Below are 20166 nucleotides of genomic sequence, written 5' to 3'. Positions count from 1 at the left end.
GGACAGCTAACATACTGCAGGCCCTGGGCAAAGCCTCCCACTTGTCTGTGGACTAACTTCTTGCTCGGTCAACACCAGGTGAACTTGAGGACGCTTCTGGTTCTAAGTCTGAGCCTACAGCTCTAAGATGCTTTCCAACACCAGACACACTAGTGGCTGTTTGCTCCGAGATGTAAAAGCTAAATCTTTTTCTTGAAGAGTCAGCACTGATTAAAAGCATCAACCACAAAAGCCACAGAGGAGAAAAATACTGTCAAACATAAAAACGCTTTAACCAACTGAAACACACAAACAGGATAAGATGTGGTTGTGATGACAGGTGACCCTGTAGGAGCTGATGCGAAAAAGAAGATAAAAACGTAACATCCAAACTCTCGGGCTCTCAAGCCAGGATGAAAGAGACATGATGAATCAAAGGCAAGTCTCAACAGGCCTCCTGCAGCCAGATTATATTCCCAGATCATCAGAAAGGCTACAAACCTTCAGTTTTGCAGGTGGCAAACACAAGACAGATCGGGTGTGTGTTAAGCAGAAAAGACTTTGGTCCTCTGTTGTTGGACAGCACAGGACAAAACTGCTGGCTCAGCCAGGAGTGGCAGGCAGCTCTGGGCCCTGCAGCCAGGCGTCCCACCCCAGCTCTGCCCCACAGCCAAGTCCCTGCATCCCACATGGACCTCAACCTCTCCACCTGTAACTGAGGGTAGCAGCTAAAGGCACCCTGGAGGGACTTCCCTGGTGGTCCAGCAGTTAAGACTCCACGTTCCCAATGCAGGGGGCCTGGGTGTTTGATCCCTGGTCAGGGAACTAGATCCCACATGCCTCAACTAAGAGCCCGCAAGCCACAACTAAAGATCCCGCATGCCGCCACGAAGATTCCGCGTGTTGCAACTAAGACCCAGTGCAGCCAAATAAATAAATAAATATTAAAAAATAAATAAAGTCACCCTGGGAACTTAACCAAAGAACAGTGAGTGGCTGGGCCCCAACCTGGGGCAATTACACCAAAACTGGAAGGCCAGGTATGAGTCCTGAAAGCAGCTCCCCACAGGTGGCTCCAATGAGCAGCCCAGATGAGAACACCGGATGGGACCACGTCCTGTACCGTGAGCTGGAGTGTAGACCTTGGGCTGTAGGATCTCCGTGCGGAGCTCTGGGCACCACGCCTGGCCCACTGGTTAGCCATAGAGGGCAGGTGATGGATTAATGCTCCAAACTGGTCCAGGGTGCTGGTTCCGGCTTCGGCCCCACAAGAGGAAGGCACATAAAGGCAATGAACACACGCTTTGCATAGAACTCAGACCTGGGGAGGGGTCTCGCCTGGGATTACCGCCGAGGAGGTGCACAGCAAGAGAAAGAGCGTCTCTAAGAACACACAGCCCATAAGAGGCAGGGCTCAAACCCCTGCTCCTTCCTTGACACAGAATAACCAGGGCTGGGCGCCGGGGGCGGGGGCGGGCAGAATGGCAGATGTAGGACATGATCGCTACGAAGAAAACACCCACATCTGGAAGATAAAGACCCCACCTTTTATATACCAAAATGTCAACAGCATCTCTTGAAGAGATTTTTCTCATCCTTCTCTATGTTCATATTTTCTTTATTTCCTTTAACAACTCAATTCCAGACATAAATAAGTGCATGTTCTATTGACTGAGGGGAGGAAGTACATGTTCCCCAGCTTAGGAAGGACGAAAGTGAGCCCGCAGAGGACACGGGGCCAGACGGGGGAGCGGGGAGACAGCCGCTGCCGGCAGCAATCCCTCCCCCCACCTCTGTCTCCTCCCCCACCGCCCCAGCCTCTGGTTGCCCAGAACAAAGTGAGGAGGCCGTGAGCTGCTCCACCGGGGCCGGGCTGGCGGCACCCACCGCAAGGACAGAACCTTGGCTCTGGGCTGGCAGGGCCTCCCTCTGCCTCGGAAGCCCCTCCCTCACCCCATCCCACTTTGAACGATTACAGACCCCATGAAACACCTCTCAGGCCCTCCAGCTTGGAAGGACATCAAGACTCTTAACAGTTGAGAAAATAAATGATCCCAAAGCAGCCTTTTTACGGCAGCTTTCAACACACCTTGACCAAATCCAACACATCTGTAAAAGTAACTCTGCTGGACCAGGCCTTTCCCAAATCCTGGAGCAGACAAGTAGGAACTGTGGACTCCATGCTTTCACTGCCGAGGGCCTGGGTTCAATCCCTGGTCAGGGAACTAAGATCCCACATGCTGTGCAGTTCCGCAAAAAAAAAAAAAAAAAAAAAAAAGTGTAAAAACCACCGTGCGTTTGAAAGTGGCACAAAAATAGTCATTCTGGCCTCCGGTCCAAAGGTTTCAACCCCTGCTCAAGAAGTTCTCCTGCCCTTGATTTTCAGGAGAGGAAACTAGATGCCTCCAGGAAGTTATGTCAAAACGGTCAAGCCAGATGCCGAAGGCGCCCGAGTGCCAGCCAGCCTTGCTCTCCGACCTTTCGGCCTCCGCCCTCCTGTGCTCGGCTGACTCCACACACCAAGCCCAGGTCTGGAGTGGGGGAGAGGCAGGGCAAGCAGAGCACACAACCATCCCCTGGCCAGCTCATTACACGACCCGCAGATCAACAGCTGCGTGATACACAGAAGGGTGGGCAGACCCCAGAGAAGCCCACCCTCAGCTGTACTCCAGGAGGCAGAACCCACAGCTACGGGGTCTGCACGGCCACCCACAGAACAGTAGACCCCAAAAAGTCACCTGAGGTGCAATTTCCTTACACTGAATCCTCTGTTTCCAATGACTTGGCCATGCAAAGAGGCGCGAGCCCAAGACCAACCCTTTGAAAGCACACGTTTAAGGAAAAAAAGAGTTCTGCTCTCTGATGGAACAATTATACTCAGACACAAAGCCCCAAATTAAAACTGCTCTGGTTATTTTGTTTCACGTAACAAAAAAGATCTTACACACCCGCACAGCTTGTGGCCCCGTTGCCCGGAAGCCCTGCACCCTTCTTCCCCAGGGCTCATGGACCCGGACACACAGCCAATCTGTCACTCCTGCAATGAGTGTTTATTCTGTTCGTGCTGGAAGTCACCTCCATCGACTCAGGAAATGTCAGGAACAGGGGGACGGATGTATTTTTAACTTCTCAGGCTGTGATTCATCCTTGGCCCGCCTGCTCCACTGGGTGTGTCCCTCCCCACCGGGTACTCCCCACGAATGCCTACCCTGACGGCACACGGCCACCAGCAGATGTCAGCTGCAGGGGACACAAGCTCCCCATGGTCCTGGCCGAGTAAGACATCGGGGGGCTGCAGAGGGCCCAGGTGACCCCCGGGGCCTCCAGCGAGTACAAGGCAAGCCACACACAGGAGACACTTCCTGCCCCAGAGACGGGCCAAACAGCCCGGACTATGGGTCGACCTGCGAAACTTCTGCTTCTTCCATCCTCGGGTCGGGGAAACAGCTGGGCAGGAAGCTTGAGAAAGACAGCTCAAGTCCACAGAGGGCAAGGCCCGACCTTGCTCTTACTCAGTAATGGCTAAAACCGCCATCCAGGGACCTGCCTGATCACCGTGTGAGCGCAAGGGTGTTTAAACGCTCTGCCTATTTCAGGATTAATAACGGGCACCATTCCTCCCTCTACTCTAGAAACAGAAGGAAATAGACAGGATATACACAAGTCAGTGAGAGGAGAGGGCAGGGCTTCAGGACCAAGGTGGCTAGAGAAGCAGCCAGGGTGCTGTCGGGGAGCCTGAACGACCCGCACCCCCTGCCCCCCGGGCCCTCATCCTCTCTGCTCGGCATCCCTCGAGAACGCTGACCACCTCCGACGGGCTGTGGTTGTCCCGGTCACTGCTGTCTACATCTCCCCTTCTAGAACACTGACCCCACCAGGGCATGGGTCTGTCCTGTGCTGCTTTTGCAGCACGAGGTGACATTCAGTGAATGCTGCAAGATGAACAGATGCTCGCCCAGGGGCGGGGAGGGGGTTGGGGGAAAGAGGCAGCGCGAGCTATGACAGGACAGGAGGTCCGCTCAGGGAAGATCTGACAGGCAGCTGTGGGAAAGGAGGATGCAGGGACGGGCCGGTGAGGGGAAGCGGGGGACAGAGAGAGTGGGGGAAGGACTAAGAGGGAGAGGTCGCTTCTGATGCAGACCCGGTGTGTCCTGACTCCCTGCCAGGGGATCAGCACAGAGACCCCAATTCAGGCTCAGAGAGCTCCCACCTGCTTTGGGAGACATGGCCGCTCACGAACAAGTGAAAAGATGATGATGATGATGATTCCATAGCTAAGTGAGAGCACAAGCCCTGGACAGATCTGGAAGGCCTTACAGCTTCTGGCTGGGAGAGGCAGCCTCCAGGCGGGAACCAGGATGTTGCTGTTTTGGAAAGGAAGACCCTACACCGTGTGGCCAAGTGCGTGGAGGAGGTGAGCTGCCCCCATACGTGAGACCACGGCATGTGGCGGGAGGCGACTCAGGCTTCCGAGGGAGAGGGCCGGGGGCAGCTGGGCACGTGGGCTCGGGAAAGAGCTCTGGATGGAAGAATCTGCTTGGGAGAGGACCCACGCTGGGCTGTCACGGGCCCGGCACCTGCCAAGAAGCATGGTCAGAGGGAGAGGAGGGAAGTGCAGGGCCCGAGGGGCCATCAGTTAGAGACAGAAGAGGGAGACAGTGAGTCCGAGTTACTTTTACCAATAAAGTTGAATCTTATGGCACAAGGCCGAAGAGCTGTGGCAGGTCGGAGGAGGAGAGGACCGGCTCTTGGGTTGGGAGCCTAACTGGGCAGGGAGGGGGAGGGGGAAACATGCAAAGGGTGAGAGGCCGGGTCCTGAGGATGCGGCTGGAGCCACGGGAAAGGCTGAGCACCTGTGGGCAAGAACCTCCAACCCCAAGGGCTCTAGACTCAGGAAGTGGGTTAAGGAGGCGTCCCAGGGAACCCCCAGCCCAAGAGGGTGGGAAAGCAGGGAGCAGAGGCAGCTGTGGGGATGCGGAAAGAGGCGGGGGCTGCACCCATGTCCACCCCACACGGCTCCAACCTGCGCATGTCGGGACTGCCCTGGGGTCCATCCCTGGTCTCTGAGGATGGGGAGGGGAACCTCAGGGCTGCCTCCCAGAGTGAGCCAGCCCCGAGCCCACCCCCACCCCCCAGACGGGGAGCCACCCCGCGCTAATCCCCCGAGGGGCTGCCGACCCGAGGCTGGCCTGAACCCGCTGTCCAGGATGCCGTCACAGGCAAGGCGGCAGGAGGCCCAGCTGGAGGGCGGCGCGGCCCTGCCCGCAGTCTCGACTCCGTTGCACAAATCCATCTATGGGCCAGGACCACCGTCCAGAGGAATCCCCACTTTGTGGACTCGGCATCCAGACTTTTGTTCTCCTCCCAGCTCGTCGGGGGATCAGCCACAGCTGCCCTGTGAAGTCCTTTTCGGGACGGGCGGGCGGAGCGGGAACCTGACTGATGCCTCTTCAAAGGGAAGCCGGTCGACACCGCGTGGAGCTCCTTTCTGCCGGCGCCTGCGCTCGGAGCCAGGCCACGCGCACGACCACGCGGAACGGAATCCCTTCTCCCACCCAAGGCAACCCGGCAAGACATGCCCAAGAAACACGCCCAGGCTCCTTAGTGTCTGTGTCGGGAATAACGTCTTAGAGACGTGACCACTGCTGGAAGCGTGTCCCGTCGCTGTGCTGACCTGGAAGAGCCCTCCCCTGACCGTCCCCCCCGCCTGGAGTCCGACTGCGTCCTCAGGAAAGGAGACACGGCCCCTCGCTCTCGGCTGTTCCCCCCGAAGCCCTCGGAATCCGCCATGACCCCAGCAGGGGCTTCTGCACCTGGGCTGGTGGCGTGATCCCAAGGTTCACGTAACATGTACCAGAGGAGCATCTGTTGGGCGTATTTACCAAGGTGACCCAGCACCTGGAGCAGAGCTGACGCCCACTGGGTGTTCAGCAGCAAACCCTGAGGCCCGAGAGTTGGGGGAGGGTGTCCACAGCAGGAACACATGGGCAAGTCCCCAGGCTTGCTCGGGCCACCTCCAAGAAGCTCACCCTGGGGCATTTCACCCCTGAAAAAAATGCCAGAAGGGTCTGCCCTGGGCTCCGGGCTCGACTCCAAGAAGCTGCCATGACCTGAACGCGCCTACGATTCATCGAGGCGCTTCCCACCCCTGGAGTTCACACGGAGAACCACCTCTATGTCCGTCCATGTCAGTGGCTTCCCTGGGGCAGGGGCGGAGGGAGAGTCCAGCACTAACCCCGAAGCTGGGGTCAGCTCTGGACGTGTGGGCAGGCGGCCCAGGTCAGCGTTCCCAAAGTGTGTGCCACCAGAGCCACAGCAGGGAAAGAAAGGGGACCGTAGATCGTGTAGTTTGAGAACACTTACGCAGTTTAGTCCCCCGTGGGAGGTCTGCTTATTGAAGTGTATTAAAGGCTCCAAAGAGAGAAGTGAGGCAGGTTAAGTCACCGCACATTTCCCAAGTTTGTTGAATTAAAGAATCCCAAACACTTCCAATTCTTGTCTCTCTTTTGGGGTCTCCTGGTGATTAGCTCCAAATCAACAGGTGATATGCTTGTGGCACATGTTCCCGGTTTGTCCGTATCAGCCACCGCGTACTCTGCCGGCCATAACTTTGTCACTTATGCCACGCCCCTCCCCCATCCTCCTGCTACCATGATGTCAGCATTTTAGGGCCTCTGCTGGTTACCCTTGAAGCTCTAACCTGCTCCTCCTTTCCCCACCTGTCCGCTCCTAACTTCGGTCCATCCTACTGTCCATAACCACAGCAGATAACGTTTATATTGCGTACAGTAGCCTAATGCTTCGGGGTCTGTCTGTGGATTGACTCTGAAAGCAGAAAATCAAAAAGCACCTACTTGCCGCATGACCCTGAGCAGGTTACTGCCCCCTGGGCCTCAGTGCCTCATCCACACACGGGAACGATGCCACATACCTCAAAATACTATTGTGGGACAGGCACATGGAAGGATGCTCAACATCACTCGTCATCAGGGAAATGCAAGTCAAAACCACCAGACACCACAGCACACCCGTGGGGATGGCCATAATAACAGGAAAATTTTACAAGTGTCAGTGAGGATATGTTGACATCAGAACACTCGCACACTGCTAGTGAGAATGTAAAATGGTGCAGACTGTGGAAGACAGCCTGACAGTTCCTCGCTAAGTTAAAGATAAACCTAGTATATGCCCGAGCAATTCCACTCCTAGGTATGTGCCCCAAAGAATTAGAAACAGATGTTCAAATAAAAACTTGTACACAAATGCTCGTAACAGTATTATTCACAATCCCCAAAAGGTGGAAACAACCCACATGTCCACCAACAGATGAATAGATGAACAAAATGTGGTCTCTCCATACAATGGAATATTATTTGGCCATAAGAAGGAATGAAGTACTGACACATGCTACCACATGGATGAACCCTGCAAACATTCTGCTGTGTGAAGCCACACACAAAAGACCACTGATCATATGATTCTACTCACATGAAATGTCCAGAACAGGCAAAGCCATAGAGACAGACAGGAGATTAGTGGTTGCCAGGGCAGAGGGGTGAGGAGGGGAGACTGGGGGCCAACTGCTTAACAGGTATGGGGTTTTGGGTGATGAAAACGTTCCGGAACTAGAGAGTGGTGATGGTTGGACACCACTGTGAATGAACTAGATGCCACTGAGTTGTACACTTTAAAATCGTGAAATGGTCAATTTTATGTTTATTTTACCAAAAAAACACACCCCAACCAACCCACTGCTGTGGGAGCAAACGGAGCGATGCCTGTAGCAGGTCCGGCAGTGTCAGCTGGACACACGCATCCCCAACCCACTCCCGGGGTGGGCGTGGCTACGGAGACGGTGGGCGTGGCCACGCCGCAGGAAACAAGGGTCTCCCCTTCAGGCTCAGAGACTAGAGAGACAAGTGTCTTCAAACAAGATCCTTTCAAAAGTGACAGTTTATAGGGAACTCCAACAGGAAATGGTGCCAACTGCAGCTCTTGGGTTTGCGTGGGAGAGGGAGGGATCTGCCCAGCCCTGAGTCCCCTTAGCGTTCCCGCTCAGAAGCGCGGCTTGAAACCCTGCGACACAGATGCACGGTCATAATCTCACTCCCGCCTTCCCCCTGCAAGCTGCTTGGTGGGGGTCTCCCCATGGAGCCGTGAGAAGAGCGAAGGTGACCCCCAGGTGGTGATATCAACGAGCAGTGATGTGACCAGAGCTGACGAGGATCATCCAGAAGCTACCGGAAGCGAGGGAGGCGTCCATGCCGAGGAGAGGCACCAACGTCAGGGACCAATTTAACTACCGTATTGTCAAGAGCACCGCAAACAACGCACCCCTGAGCAAAAAGCAAGATGTTAAAGAACGCGTACAGAACACCACTTTAATCATGTAAAACCACACAGAACAAGACTACGTGCTGTTCAGGGTGACATCCACATAGTAAATGTCTTTTAATGCTTGGGAACGAATCGTCAAATTTAGGAGAGTGGTCCCCTCTGGCATCAGCTACACTGATTATGTTTTACATCTTAGGCTGGGTGGTGGGTATGTGTTATTTCTTTCTTTTATTACGACTTTGTATTTTGAAACAGGAAGTTGCACACGGAGTTCAGAGGGTTCCTGTGTACCCTGTCCCGGTTTCCCCCTTGATAACATTTTTTTTTTTTTTTGGCCATACCGCACAGCATGCAGAATCTTAGTTCCCTGACCAGGGACTGAACCTGCGCCCCCTGCAGTGGAAGGGCGGAGTCTTAACCACTGGACCGCCAGGGAAGTCCCCGGTGATAACATCTTACATAACCACATATACCCTATGGTGCTGTTAACTCAGCTACATACCTTCCGTATGTCAGAAACACATCGTAGTAAGTTATTTCTTCAAGGATTCTATTTGGCCAAATAGCATAGCACAGACATCCGTCTGCTGCCCACCTGAGACGTGCGACGGGCTGCAGGGGCGGCCAGGCCGGCCTCTGCGTAAAGCTCAGGGCTCGACGGCTGCCGCGCGGCGTCCCCACCTGCGCTGAACAGCTCCGTGCACCGACGAGGATGACTCACCTCGATTTTGTCCGTCTTGGCGTCTCCCCAGTACAGCTTCCCCTCCTGCAGGTCCAGAGCCAAGCCATTGGGCCAGCCCAGGGAGGTGTTGACCAGGACGTGCCGCTCCTGTCCGTCCAGGTTGGCGCACTCGATTTTGGGGTTCTCCCCCCAGTCTGTCCAGTACATGAGGCTGGAGAAGAAGTACATGTCCGTGACATTGCCCATCTGTCCCATCCAGGCTGCACCCCTAGGACTGAGAACAGCACCCACCCACCACGCCCGAGCCCGTGTGCAGGACCAGGGGCTCCACGGGGACGGTGGGGGCTTAACTACACGGGGCCCTAGGACTCAAAACAGCAGACGCCCTGCCAAGGGACCCAGGGGAGGGAGGGGCTGAGTGCCCAGGGGGAGGAAGAGGCAGAGTGGAACATCCTTCAAGTAGCTGAAGGGCTCCCACGTGCAAAGCAAGGCAGGCAACACGCTCTCTGCAGCCCCGAGAAGCAAAGCGAGATCCCGTGGGGTGCTGGGGGCCTTCTGGGGTGGGGGGTTCAGCCCAGAGAAAGCGGCCAGAGCTGGGCCCTGAGCACAGCGCCCTTGTGGGCTGGCGGCCTCTCCTCTCCCGCCCCTGAACCCTGTGATCTTATACTTGACCCGACCCCGTTTCCTGAGGTCCTCACACTCGGGGCTGGGGGGGACCCCACCCCTCATTTCACAGGTGATGCCCACAGAGGGGGGTGACTTGACAGAGTCCATCGGTGGCAGAGTGGGCGCAGGTCCCCATCTCCCGAACCCAGAGCCGCATCCCGACACTGGAGCTGGCCACGAGCTCCTGCCTCCCTGGCCCTCAGACCCCGGGGACCCGCTTCTCACCCCCACCCCACCTCCCAGGGGGACGGCCCTGCCCCTGACAGCCACACAGAGCAGCGTCTGTCTGTCCACTCCCCCCCAGGCTCCATGGTGCTGCTCGAGCCCTGGGCCCGTCCAGCCACAGCCCCGTGACCTGCCCCCGAGGGCTGTGCCGCTGGGCTTCTATAGACAAAGGCAGCTCCACAGCAAGAGCACGTCTGAAAGCCCCGGGGCGGGGACCAGAGTACAGGCTCCCTGGGCAGAGGGGCTGCAACCCCTGCACCCCCCACACAGCAGACACCTTTCGGGGTCGCCTCACACTGAGCCTCAGCCCTGGGGCAATGGGAGAAGCACCTGATGCCTCGTGGGCACTCCGGTTACCAGGGTTACAGTCAGTGCAGCTCAGTTACTCCCCCCAGGGACCTTCCCGGGACCAGCTGCCTTCCAGGGTTGCCCTCCCAGCCCCTCCAGGCCATCCCCAGGATGTGGGCCCACATCCCGCACTGAGGGCGGGGGGGCTTCCCCTGCAGCCCCAGCCCCCAAGAGGTCCCAGCACTCCTCCCCTCTTAGGGTCTACCAGTTTCGTGTTCTTGGTCATGAGGTCCCAGGAAGGCATTCAGCTGCTACCCTCTGAGCAGCTGAGGGTCTCAGAAAGGCTCCTACACTGATTGACCAGATTCACAGAATCCTAAATTGCAAAGTTGGAACCAGACTGCTAGGTCCAATCCCCACCTCCCAGATGTGTGACCTTGGGCAAGTCACTTAACCTCTCTGGGCTTCAGCTTCCTCCTCCGTACAACTGTACCTACCCCATGGGATGAGAGGAGAAAAATGTGCTTGCTACGTGGAACGTGCCTGGCAGAGATCTGGCACATGTGTAGTAACTGTTGCAGTGGCCACCACTCTTGTTACCATTATTAAACCAGTAATCACCCCAGTGGAGAGCTCCATTTTACAGGTGAGGAGATTGAAGCCCAGAGGAAAAAATGACTTACCCAAGGTCTCCAGGGTTTTCTATAAATGTAACCAAATTCTGTGTCAGAGCTTCTCAAAGTCTGGTCCCCAGATCAGCCCATCACCTGGGAGCTTGTTAAAAAGGCAAGTTCTCCTGAACCAGGACTCTGGGAGCAGGGCCCAGCCATCTGCTTCATCCTGATGTGGGAAGAAAGCTCCAGGACCACAGGCCCCCCTCAGCCTGGCTCCCAGCACCCACCCCCAGCCTTACCCCATCACGGGGTGCAGCACGATGGCGCGGGGCTCGTCCAGGTCCTCGGACACCAGGATCTTGCGGGAGGTGCCATTGAGGCGCGTCACCTCGATGCGGTCGGTGCCCGTGTCCGTCCAATAGAGGTTGCGGGCCACCCAGTCGACTGCAATGCCGTCGGGGTCGTTGATCTCGGTGTTGACCAGTGTCTGTGCCCCCGACCCGTCCAGGTACGCCCTGCGGATGGCACGCACCTCGTCGTCCGTCCAGTACACGTAGCCCTCCAGCGGGTCGTAGTCGATGGCAATGGCATGCCGGATGTCGTCCACCTGCAGCACGATGTCTGTGAAGTCCGGCATGTCCAGCGAGATCCTCCGCAGGTCCGTCCGCCGGGCCAGGAGCAGCACCTCCTCGGCCCCTGTGGACACACGAGCAGTGGGATCAGAGGCCGGCGGCAGGAGAGAAGACAGGGCCTGCAGTGGGCGTGGCAGGAGAGGGGCTCAGCCAGGTCCCCGGGGCTTCCTCGCAAGGACAGGTAATGTTAGGTAACGTTTGCCGAGATCTTCCTACACAGCCAGTAGTTCATCCTCAGGAGAGATCCGTGAGGCTGGCGCTATTTGTATCATCATCTTACAGATGAGGCTATGGAGGCACAGAGAGGTTAAGCAGCCAGCCAAAAGCCACACAGCCGTCCAGCTTCAACCACCGTGTAAGAGCTGCCTCACGCGCAGCCCCCTTCTCCCCTCTCCTGGCCACAAACCAGCCCCAACCACCAGTCCCGCTTGGGCCCTGGGCTCCAGGCCCCGCTCGCCCACCATACTCCTCAAAGCCCCAACTGGACTCAAATGCCACCTCTTCCCTGAAGCCCACCCTGCCTCCCCACGCCCATCTGGCAAGGCAGCTTCATGAACATACATGTCCCGTGAGCATACACGTCATCACAGGTCCATCGTTCCCAGGTGGCCGTCTCACCCATAGGGGTGAGCGCCCTGGGGGCAGGCGTCCCATCTCCCCCTTTGTCACCCCAGCAGTATTGCGTACTGTTGTGTATTGGTCTGTTGTGATATCCAATCCGCTTGTTTACGACTTAAGTGAAGTTGTTTTGATCTAAAGGTGAATCTGTTTACATGGAGGAAGCTGTGCCAGCGTGACATTATCGACATCTGTCCTTGTCGATACACTCAGCTGGAGACGGGCTCCACTGGGGCTTCTCGAGAAGGACAATGACGCAATGGACACTGAGGCTTTAAATACCGAGAGTCTGTGAGGACTGGGCAAGGCGACTCCTGGCTGAGCTCCTGCCGTGGACAGGCCACTCCTGGTCGGCAGTGCTGTGAGAGCGTGCAGCGGTCTCAGGAAGAGAGGGGACAGCTGTTCCTGCCCTGGTGAGGCGCCTCCTCGTAGGCAGTGGTATAGCCACGGAAGGGCCCCTGGAGTGACGACCTTCAGAGCAGCCCACTTGGCCCGCCGTCACCAGTGCTGTCACCTGCTAGCTACGTGCCCCGGCAGCAAGGGACCTGAGCCGGCAACCAACATCCAGCTTTTAGTTGGACGGACTGACTACGGAGAACCAACGCGTAGAAAGGTACACCTCAACTACATTTGGACTTGACATCCTTTGCTTTCCCTTTGCCTGGAACAACGATGTAACTGGTTTGGAGTACATTATTTCTTTATTGACTTAGTAAGAGACATTATCCCATAGGGTATTGGCTTGTGAACTATTATTATTAATATTATACATCATAATTCCCACAGCGAACCTGTGTTAGATAAATTATTGGCAAAGACAATCTCGGTCTCTTGAGCATAACGTGCCCTAAACAAAACACATCTGACTCTGTCCTGCATCCTCCCTGGATTCATCAGAACTTCCAGCAGAAGTAGCCTCAGGTGCTACTACCTGGAGCCTCACATGGACTCAGGGACCCCAGGGGTGCTGGCCAGCCCTGACTCGGACACCTCCGGAGGCTGCTGGGGTCAGGATGTGGCCCCTCCCCCACAGCTGGCTCACAGCCCACGCATTTATTCTGGGCCTTTCTAGACCTTTCTAGGTCTTGAGGCTCCTGCTTCCTTGAAGCAGGAAGATTAGGCTCAGAGACACCTCTGGCACTCTGGGGCCACTTGCCTGGTTTGATGCAAGGCCCAGAATGGGGAAGGACCCACCTGAAGTTACACAGCTGTGAGGGATGGGGACAGGGATGGAAGCAGCCCAGCATCTCCTTCATGCCGAGGCCCCCAGGCCTGGGCTCTGCAGCCGACTGCCTGGTCTCCTCATGCCTGGTCCAGCCACAGCCCTCGACAACTGACCGGCTTTTTGTCACAGGGGTGGAGCCCTCGGGACCCAGCGTTTTTCAGGGGTTCTGGGGCCCCCTGCCCTGCATTTCAATTAAGGGCAGGAACCCCATCCGGACTCTGCTGCTCTGAGGCCCAGAGCTCATAACCCGATCCTCCCGCTAGAGGGCGCGCACGGACGGCACGGCTTCACGAGCCCAGTGCTGGGGAAACTGGGACAGACGGGGGAAAAAGGGAGGTGCCCAAGGTGCCCAAGGTGCCCGGCTACGTCGGAAACCTCCCAGGTCCAAACTCAGATTTCGTTAGAGGTGTCCATGCAAGTTCTGGTTTGGTATGTGCTGGAGGGAGGGAGGGGGAATTCTGCATTTCAACCGATTGTCTTCTGCTGGGCTCCATTCCCAAAATGTTCTAGTGACATCAGACCTGTTTTTCAAGGGCCAGGTCACAGGCCTCCTCCTCCTCCAGGAAGCTGTTCCTCCCTCCCCTCCAAGTGGATGGACTGATCACACATACATGCCGCCTGCCCCTCTGCTTGCGCACCGCCCTTACTGGTTCACGGGGATTCTGGCACGTGCCCCTCTGCGCTCCGCAGCCCCCAGCACAGGGCCATGCCCAGAACAGGTGCTAACGTCCTAGGACAAGCAGGGAGAATTCAGGGCAGAAACCTCCTGGCCCTGCCCCTGCTGTGTGACGCTGGGCAGGTCTCTAACCCTCTCTGGGCCTTAGTTGCCTCATTTATAGTGAAGAATCAGCCCAACCTGATGGCGTCTGCGTCCCCATTTAGCTCTGACATCAAAGGGACCATAAATCAAACTCTACGGAGGGCTCTGCCTTAATCTGCCACCATGGGGGCTGGGGGAGGGAGCTCCCCAGAAAATGCTGGGTCCCGATGGAACCAGACACTTGGTCGCCAAACATATTTCCAGCCTGTTTCACCCGTCCCCGTTCCCATGATCCTCCAGACACAATCACCTGAAATAGCACAATCCTCACACCAATCTCTGAGGTGTGATCATGCCCCATTTTCCTGAGGAGGAACCCGATGCAGAGAGAGGTTAAGCTCCCCGCCCAAGGACACACAGCAGCAAGGTACCACGAACACTTCAATCCCCGGAGCTGGCACACGCAGGAAGCCCAAGATCGACGCACTGGCCCAGCAGGCTCGGTCACCCCACTGGTCTCTTTGTGGGCAGCAGGCCAGGCCCCGGACCAGGTGCTGGGGTTCTGGGTGGACACAAAAGATGCGGGAATTGCCCCCACGGTGCTCCTGGGGTCACAGGGCAGAGACCTTCAGTGAGCAAGACCATTAACGAATCAGTGCTGGGAAGGAAAGCTGGGGTCACGGGCACCTGTGAAGGGGGCCGGCTGAGACTGGTGGCGGGGGACTGGCCTCCAGCTGCAAGAGCCTCTGGGATCCACGAGGCTGTGACCACGCAGCAGATTCCAGCAGCCTGTCCCCGTGGGCACAGAGCCACCAGGGGCGAAGTGTGCCTGGCGCCAGCCCTCTGGTAAACCAGGTCAGTACAAAGCCTCAAGCACACCCCGCCATCAGGGAACCCCATTATCAGCATTCATCAGAATTAAGTCTCTGTGGCTGAGGCAGTAATTAAACACTGGGATAAATCTGTAGGTGTTAATTGACTCCAAGGCTGGGGCGGGGGGGGGGGGGGGGGGGTGTCTCCGATACCCTTGGGCTGCAGAGCCTTTGAGGTTTTTATTTGAGCTTTGCTGACAAAAATGCAGAGAACAGGACCCCCAGGAAAGAGCCACGGCCTGGTCCGTCTGCCTGAAGGTCTGAGGAGGCGGAGCCCAGCACAGAGGCGTGGGGCACGCCATCCAGGGCCAGGCCAGCGGGGGCAGCTGTGAAGAGAGGACCACTGGCCTGGGCCCCTTCGTTGGCAGATGCTCATCAGGGCAACCTCCAGGGTTGTTTGTAGGGAGGTGTGAGCGGCAGCCTGGCGTCGGGCCCCCTGGGGTGGGCGCAGGGCGCTGTGCCGGGCCCGGAAGAAGAGAGGCCAACCCCCTCCCTGGGACCAGACACAGAGCCTGGGCAGGAGTTTGTTTAAACACCAGGGAAGTAAACTGTTTAGAAACTAACAGTTTGGCCAAATGGTTTCCTCTGGGGTTGTTTAAACAAATAGCCTGCCCCACAGAGCTGCCAGAGAAAGTGAAACCTTCCCTCCTGGCTGGGCAGAGGTCCCCGGAGCCTCCTCTGGGGAGGTTCCTGACCTCTGCCCCGCCCCCCGCACGCAGGCAGGAAAGAGGGGGGCGTCCATGCCTCGGAGCCAAGCGCAGGGCACGGGGCACAGGCCAGGCCAGGGCACTGCCTTCCTGGCAGCATGTTCGCCTCAAAACAGAAAAGCAGACTGGACAGAGGGCCCAATGCCACGGACAGGTCCAGCTCAAAGGCCTCCCTCCCTGCCAACATCCATTCAGACCAAGCCACCGTCCGTTCTGGTGCACCGTCCCTGTTCCAGGCCCGGGATCACACAAACGAGGGGACACAGAGAAGGGCTGCTGTAACATCCCCACAAAGCGGGTGGCTCGGATCAGCAGAGACTGATTCCCTCGCAGTCCTGGAGGCCAGAAGTCAAAAATCAAGGTGCTGGCAGGGCCACGCTCTCGTGGAAGGCGCCTGGGAGAATCCTTCCTTGCCTCTTCCAGCTTCTGATGGTTGCCAGCAATCCTTGATGTTCCTTGGTTTGTGGCTGGATGCCTCCAATCGCTGCCTCCATCTTTACGTGACCTCCTCCCCTGTGTGTCTGTGTCTAAATCTCCCTCTTATAAGATGACCAGTCACTGGGTTTAGGGCCCATCCTAATCCAACATGACCTCATCTTAACTTGGTTACAACTGCAAAGACCCTACTTCCAAGTTAGGTCACATCCACGGGCTCCGGGGTGGGGATTTCACTGTGAGTATTCGGCGGGGGGACACACACACGATTCAGCTCCCAACAAGTGGGGAACAGAGGGTAAGGGGACGGTCTCCATGGAAGGATGGGTTCAAGGGCAGGAACTCCAGACAGAAGGGTTGGCGTGGGCAGCAGCGTGGAGGCCGGAGGGCACAGGGGCCGCTCTGCAGCCCCGTGGGCAGGAGTGGGGCTGACCATCGACCGCCCCCTCCCCGTGGGGTCTGGTCTGATTTCGGAGGCTGGGTGCCCCCCGAGGGTTTGAGTGGTCCCGCAGGCCACGACTCTTCCCTGAATACCTTCTGCTCACGGGACGCCGGGGCAGCTCTGAGCCCAGCCCTGTCTGCAAGGAAGCCTCGTGCAAATGGCAGCTCGTGCTTGTAGCAGGAGCCCAGCCACGAGACACACAGAGAGCCACCGGAACAGAGGCCAGCAGGAAACCCAGGTGAACACGCGCAGTGTTATCTCTGGACCGCTCCGGCCGGCCTTCCAGTCTCCAGCAGGGGTCTGTGTGCTTTCTGTCAAGGGCCAGGTGGCAGACGCTCCAGGCTCTGCAAGGCCACGGCCACCTCTCTCAATCCCTCGGCTCCACCGCTGCAGCTTGAAAGCTGCCACAGAGGACGGGTCAGCAAAGGTGTGCGAAGAAAATGTCCTCCGTGGACACTGAAATCTGAAGGTCCTCTCATTTCCCCAGGTCACAAAACACTCTTCTTGTGATGTTCTTTCAACCATGTAAAAACGTAAAAACGAAACTTAGCCCGCGGCTGCCCCAAAACAGGCAGCAAGCAATCTGGCCCATGGGTGGCGGTTTGTTAACCCTTGCATAGGAAATATGTGTGACTTTTACAATATTAGAAATAAATTCTAATAATAAGGGAAACCGCGTCAGGAGGGAGAGCAGGTATAGAGGGGCTGCCAGGGCTCTCCACTCTACTGTCCTGTAAACCTAAAACTACTCTAAAACACAAAGTCTGTTAAGTATTTTAAAGAAAGGTAAAAGGCATATAAATCAACAAGAAAACTACCCAGACCCCGACAATAAACAGGCAAAGACCATAAACACAAATTAACAGAAGAAAAAAAACACAACCAATAAACATGAAGAATGGGTAACTTCTCGGTAACTTGCAAGTAGAAGCAGGAGGCCAGTGGCTACCAGCTCGGTCGGAAGACGGGTTAACGCTCCGTGGGGGGTGGGGGGGTAGCATGTCCCCCCACCTCCCAGGGCACTGTCCCGGGCACACGTTTCCTGGATGGCAATGTGGCTCAGGGACCCTCTGACCTGGCAACTTCCCCTCTGAGAAGCCAGCCCAAAGCAGCAGCTAGAAACGCACATGGATTCCCGGTCACAGAGGGTCACTGAGGCTTGGTGAAAACAGCGAAACCCACACCCGAAGGAAAGAACCTGTAAACGATCTAAAGATCCCACAAAAGGAAAGCATTACATAAATGAAGGGGCTGGGGTCCAGGTCAGTCGTTACACACGCCCCAAACAGCACACTCCGGAGAAGGGCAGAGGCAGGAAAAGCTTGTGACATGATAAGCAGGATAAGCAGGAAAGTCAGTCGTGATGCTGCACGTACAATATGAACAAATCACGCAAAAAGAGTTGTGAACGTGTGCGTGGAGAAAGGACAGGAAACACCTCAAAACCTTAACAGCGGCTATCTTTGGGTGGCAAAATTATGGGTGTTTCTTATTTTCTCCAGTATTTTTTGGGATGTTTTCCTTCCTACAGTGAACACAAATGTTACTTTGTAACAAGAAAAAAGCCAAGGCTTTAAAAGAGGGGTGCCCGCATTCGTCCTTAGAGGATCGCACGGTCTAGGTGGGGAGGTGGGTCTGGACTCCGGGGACCCACCGGGTCTTTCTCACTAGGCTACCTCGGTGGGGAAGCGCCCTAGCCCTCCACTAAGTTGCCACAGGCCGGGGTTGGGGGGCGGGGTGCGATATATTCAGCCTCCAGGTTCTGAGCTGTTTGGGGGGTGGGTAGAACAACAGGAGAAGGAAAGGATGGGGCAGAAGCACCCACAGCCCCCCCAAACAGCCCAGGAGGACACAGCTGGCGGTCACCCAGTGTGGGAACCTACCTGAAAGGGCCTCACGATTAAGCCCCTCCAAGCCCCAACGTGGGGAAAGGGATTTTTCACAAAAGGGCAAAATAACAGTGCATCCCAGGCAATAGACTGACCAAATTAACGCAGATGAAAGAGGCAGGGCCCTTGACCTCCCCGCCCTCCAACCCAGCGGGCAGGGTGGACATCACCTCCATCCCCCGTTGAACCAACTGCAGGTCCAAGGTCACGGCCCCCCGCGGGAAGGACTAGCCCCCCCACACGGAGGCTCACGCCCCAAGGTTCCCCCAAGGCCGCACCAACCCCAGAAGGCTCCTCCTGCCGACATCTTTTCCTGCTGGAGACGGAAGCGGAGAACGGCCCCTCCGCCTCCCTCACACGTCCTCAGCCCTGGTCCCGGCTCTAGGGTCTCCTTGGCCCATGGGAGGCACAGTCGACCTTGACCATGGCCCGGGCCCGGAGCCACACGGGCAGAGCCAGGCCCAGCATAGGCCGCCCTCCACGCTGCAGTTTCTAAGGCCATAAACAGCTTCACAGACGGCAGGCGGCTGGCTTATTTTTGTATCTTAGCAATTGATTTTCCCCACTGTCCCCCTGGGGTAAGTGGTTGAACAAACACTGAGACCACGAGCTGGCACCCAGGCCCAGGAAACCGCGCCGAGCGGCCGCAGGGTCACAAGGCGCAGAGGAAGCGGCCAGGCCGGGCACTGGCTCCGCTGGAAACCCGAGGCCCAAGCAGCTGTCCCCCCCGCACGGCCCACCCCCAGCCTCCAGGCCAGCACTCGGGGAGGCTGCAGGCCCTGGGAACCACCAGCCCGGCAGGCACCCCAGCCTGGAGCTGCGCCTGTGTGCACGGCGTCACCCCTGCCCTGCGTCCAGGGGCAGCCGGACAGCAGCCAGGTCAGCGCCAGCCCTGTGACCCCCAGAGGCCAGCCCCACTGCCTCACTGAGCGACCCTGAGCAAGTAAGCTGGCCTGTCTCCTCACAGGTAGGACTCGGGTGTGGATAAGGCCCCCAGCGAGGCTGGGAGGTCCCATGACAAAGCGGGTGAGCCCCGGAGCTCGAGGACACGGCCCCAGAGCATGTCCCCTCCCAGTGGCACTGAACACACAGCCAGGTACCCATGGGGGGCGAGGAGAGAGAGAGACACGTTTGAACAAAGTGTGGTCGGCTGGGCAAATTAGAGGTGGGCAGCCCGGTCCCCTGAAAGGCAGGAGTGCGGGCTGAGGGCTGTCAGACAGCTGGTGACTTGCATGAGGAAGTCTGCGTCCCACCTTTTCAGGCAGGTGGCTCAGTTCTTTAAAAAGCCCACACAGGGGGCCTTGCTGGTCCACACGGAGGGCGGACCAGAGGTGTCCCACAGACGACCTTGGTGCACCACATGTGGACGCCCCCGGGGCCCAGGCGGTGCAGGGCAGGGGCTGGGGCAGACCCTGAGCCAGGCTGCCCTGGTTCAGGTCCCATCTCTGTCCCTTCTTCCATGGCCTTGAGCGAGCTCTGACTGTCCTTGGGTATGAAGCAGGCCAGCCACAGACCCTCCCTCACACAGCGCCACCCTCCCCCCGCAGCCCCCAGGAGGCACCAATGAGCACAGAAACGTTATTACTGGGCTTGCCCACCCTGCCCTGCAGTGGAGGCCAAAATCACAGAGTGGGCTCAGCCATATGAAAATGCCGCCTCTCTAGCTCGAAGGTGGTCAAGCATCAGTGGTTTACACGGTTGAACCCAACTCAAGTGCCCTGCACTTGACAGTTTATAAGGCACTTTCAGAGACACGGTCTTGTCCGATAACCCCCAGGTCGATGAGGCACGAAAA

At 57.2% G+C, this 20166-nt stretch overlaps 1 protein-coding gene across 3 annotated transcripts in view; it reads right to left on the bottom strand.

Annotated features, from left to right (window-relative positions):
- Positions 1-20166, bottom strand: part of LRP5 (LDL receptor related protein 5) — a 110188-nt gene that overhangs the window by 40720 nt on the left and 49302 nt on the right. For all 3 annotated transcript variants that reach the window (XM_082476430.1, XM_082476428.1, XM_082476429.1), the window contains exons 6-7: positions 11091-11487; positions 9038-9209 (exon numbers count right to left, since the gene is read on the bottom strand). In XM_082476430.1, the coding sequence (XP_082332556.1) occupies positions 9038-9209; positions 11091-11487 (569 nt within the window). The remainder of the gene's footprint in view (positions 1-9037; positions 9210-11090; positions 11488-20166) is intronic.

Source organism: Balaenoptera physalus (genome assembly GCF_965194825.1).
Source record: "Balaenoptera physalus genome assembly, chromosome: 10".
Classification (NCBI taxonomy): Eukaryota; Metazoa; Chordata; class Mammalia; order Artiodactyla; family Balaenopteridae; genus Balaenoptera; species Balaenoptera physalus.
The sequence above is the reverse complement of the archived record's forward strand: the minus strand, read 5'-3'. Positions and strand labels throughout refer to the sequence as shown.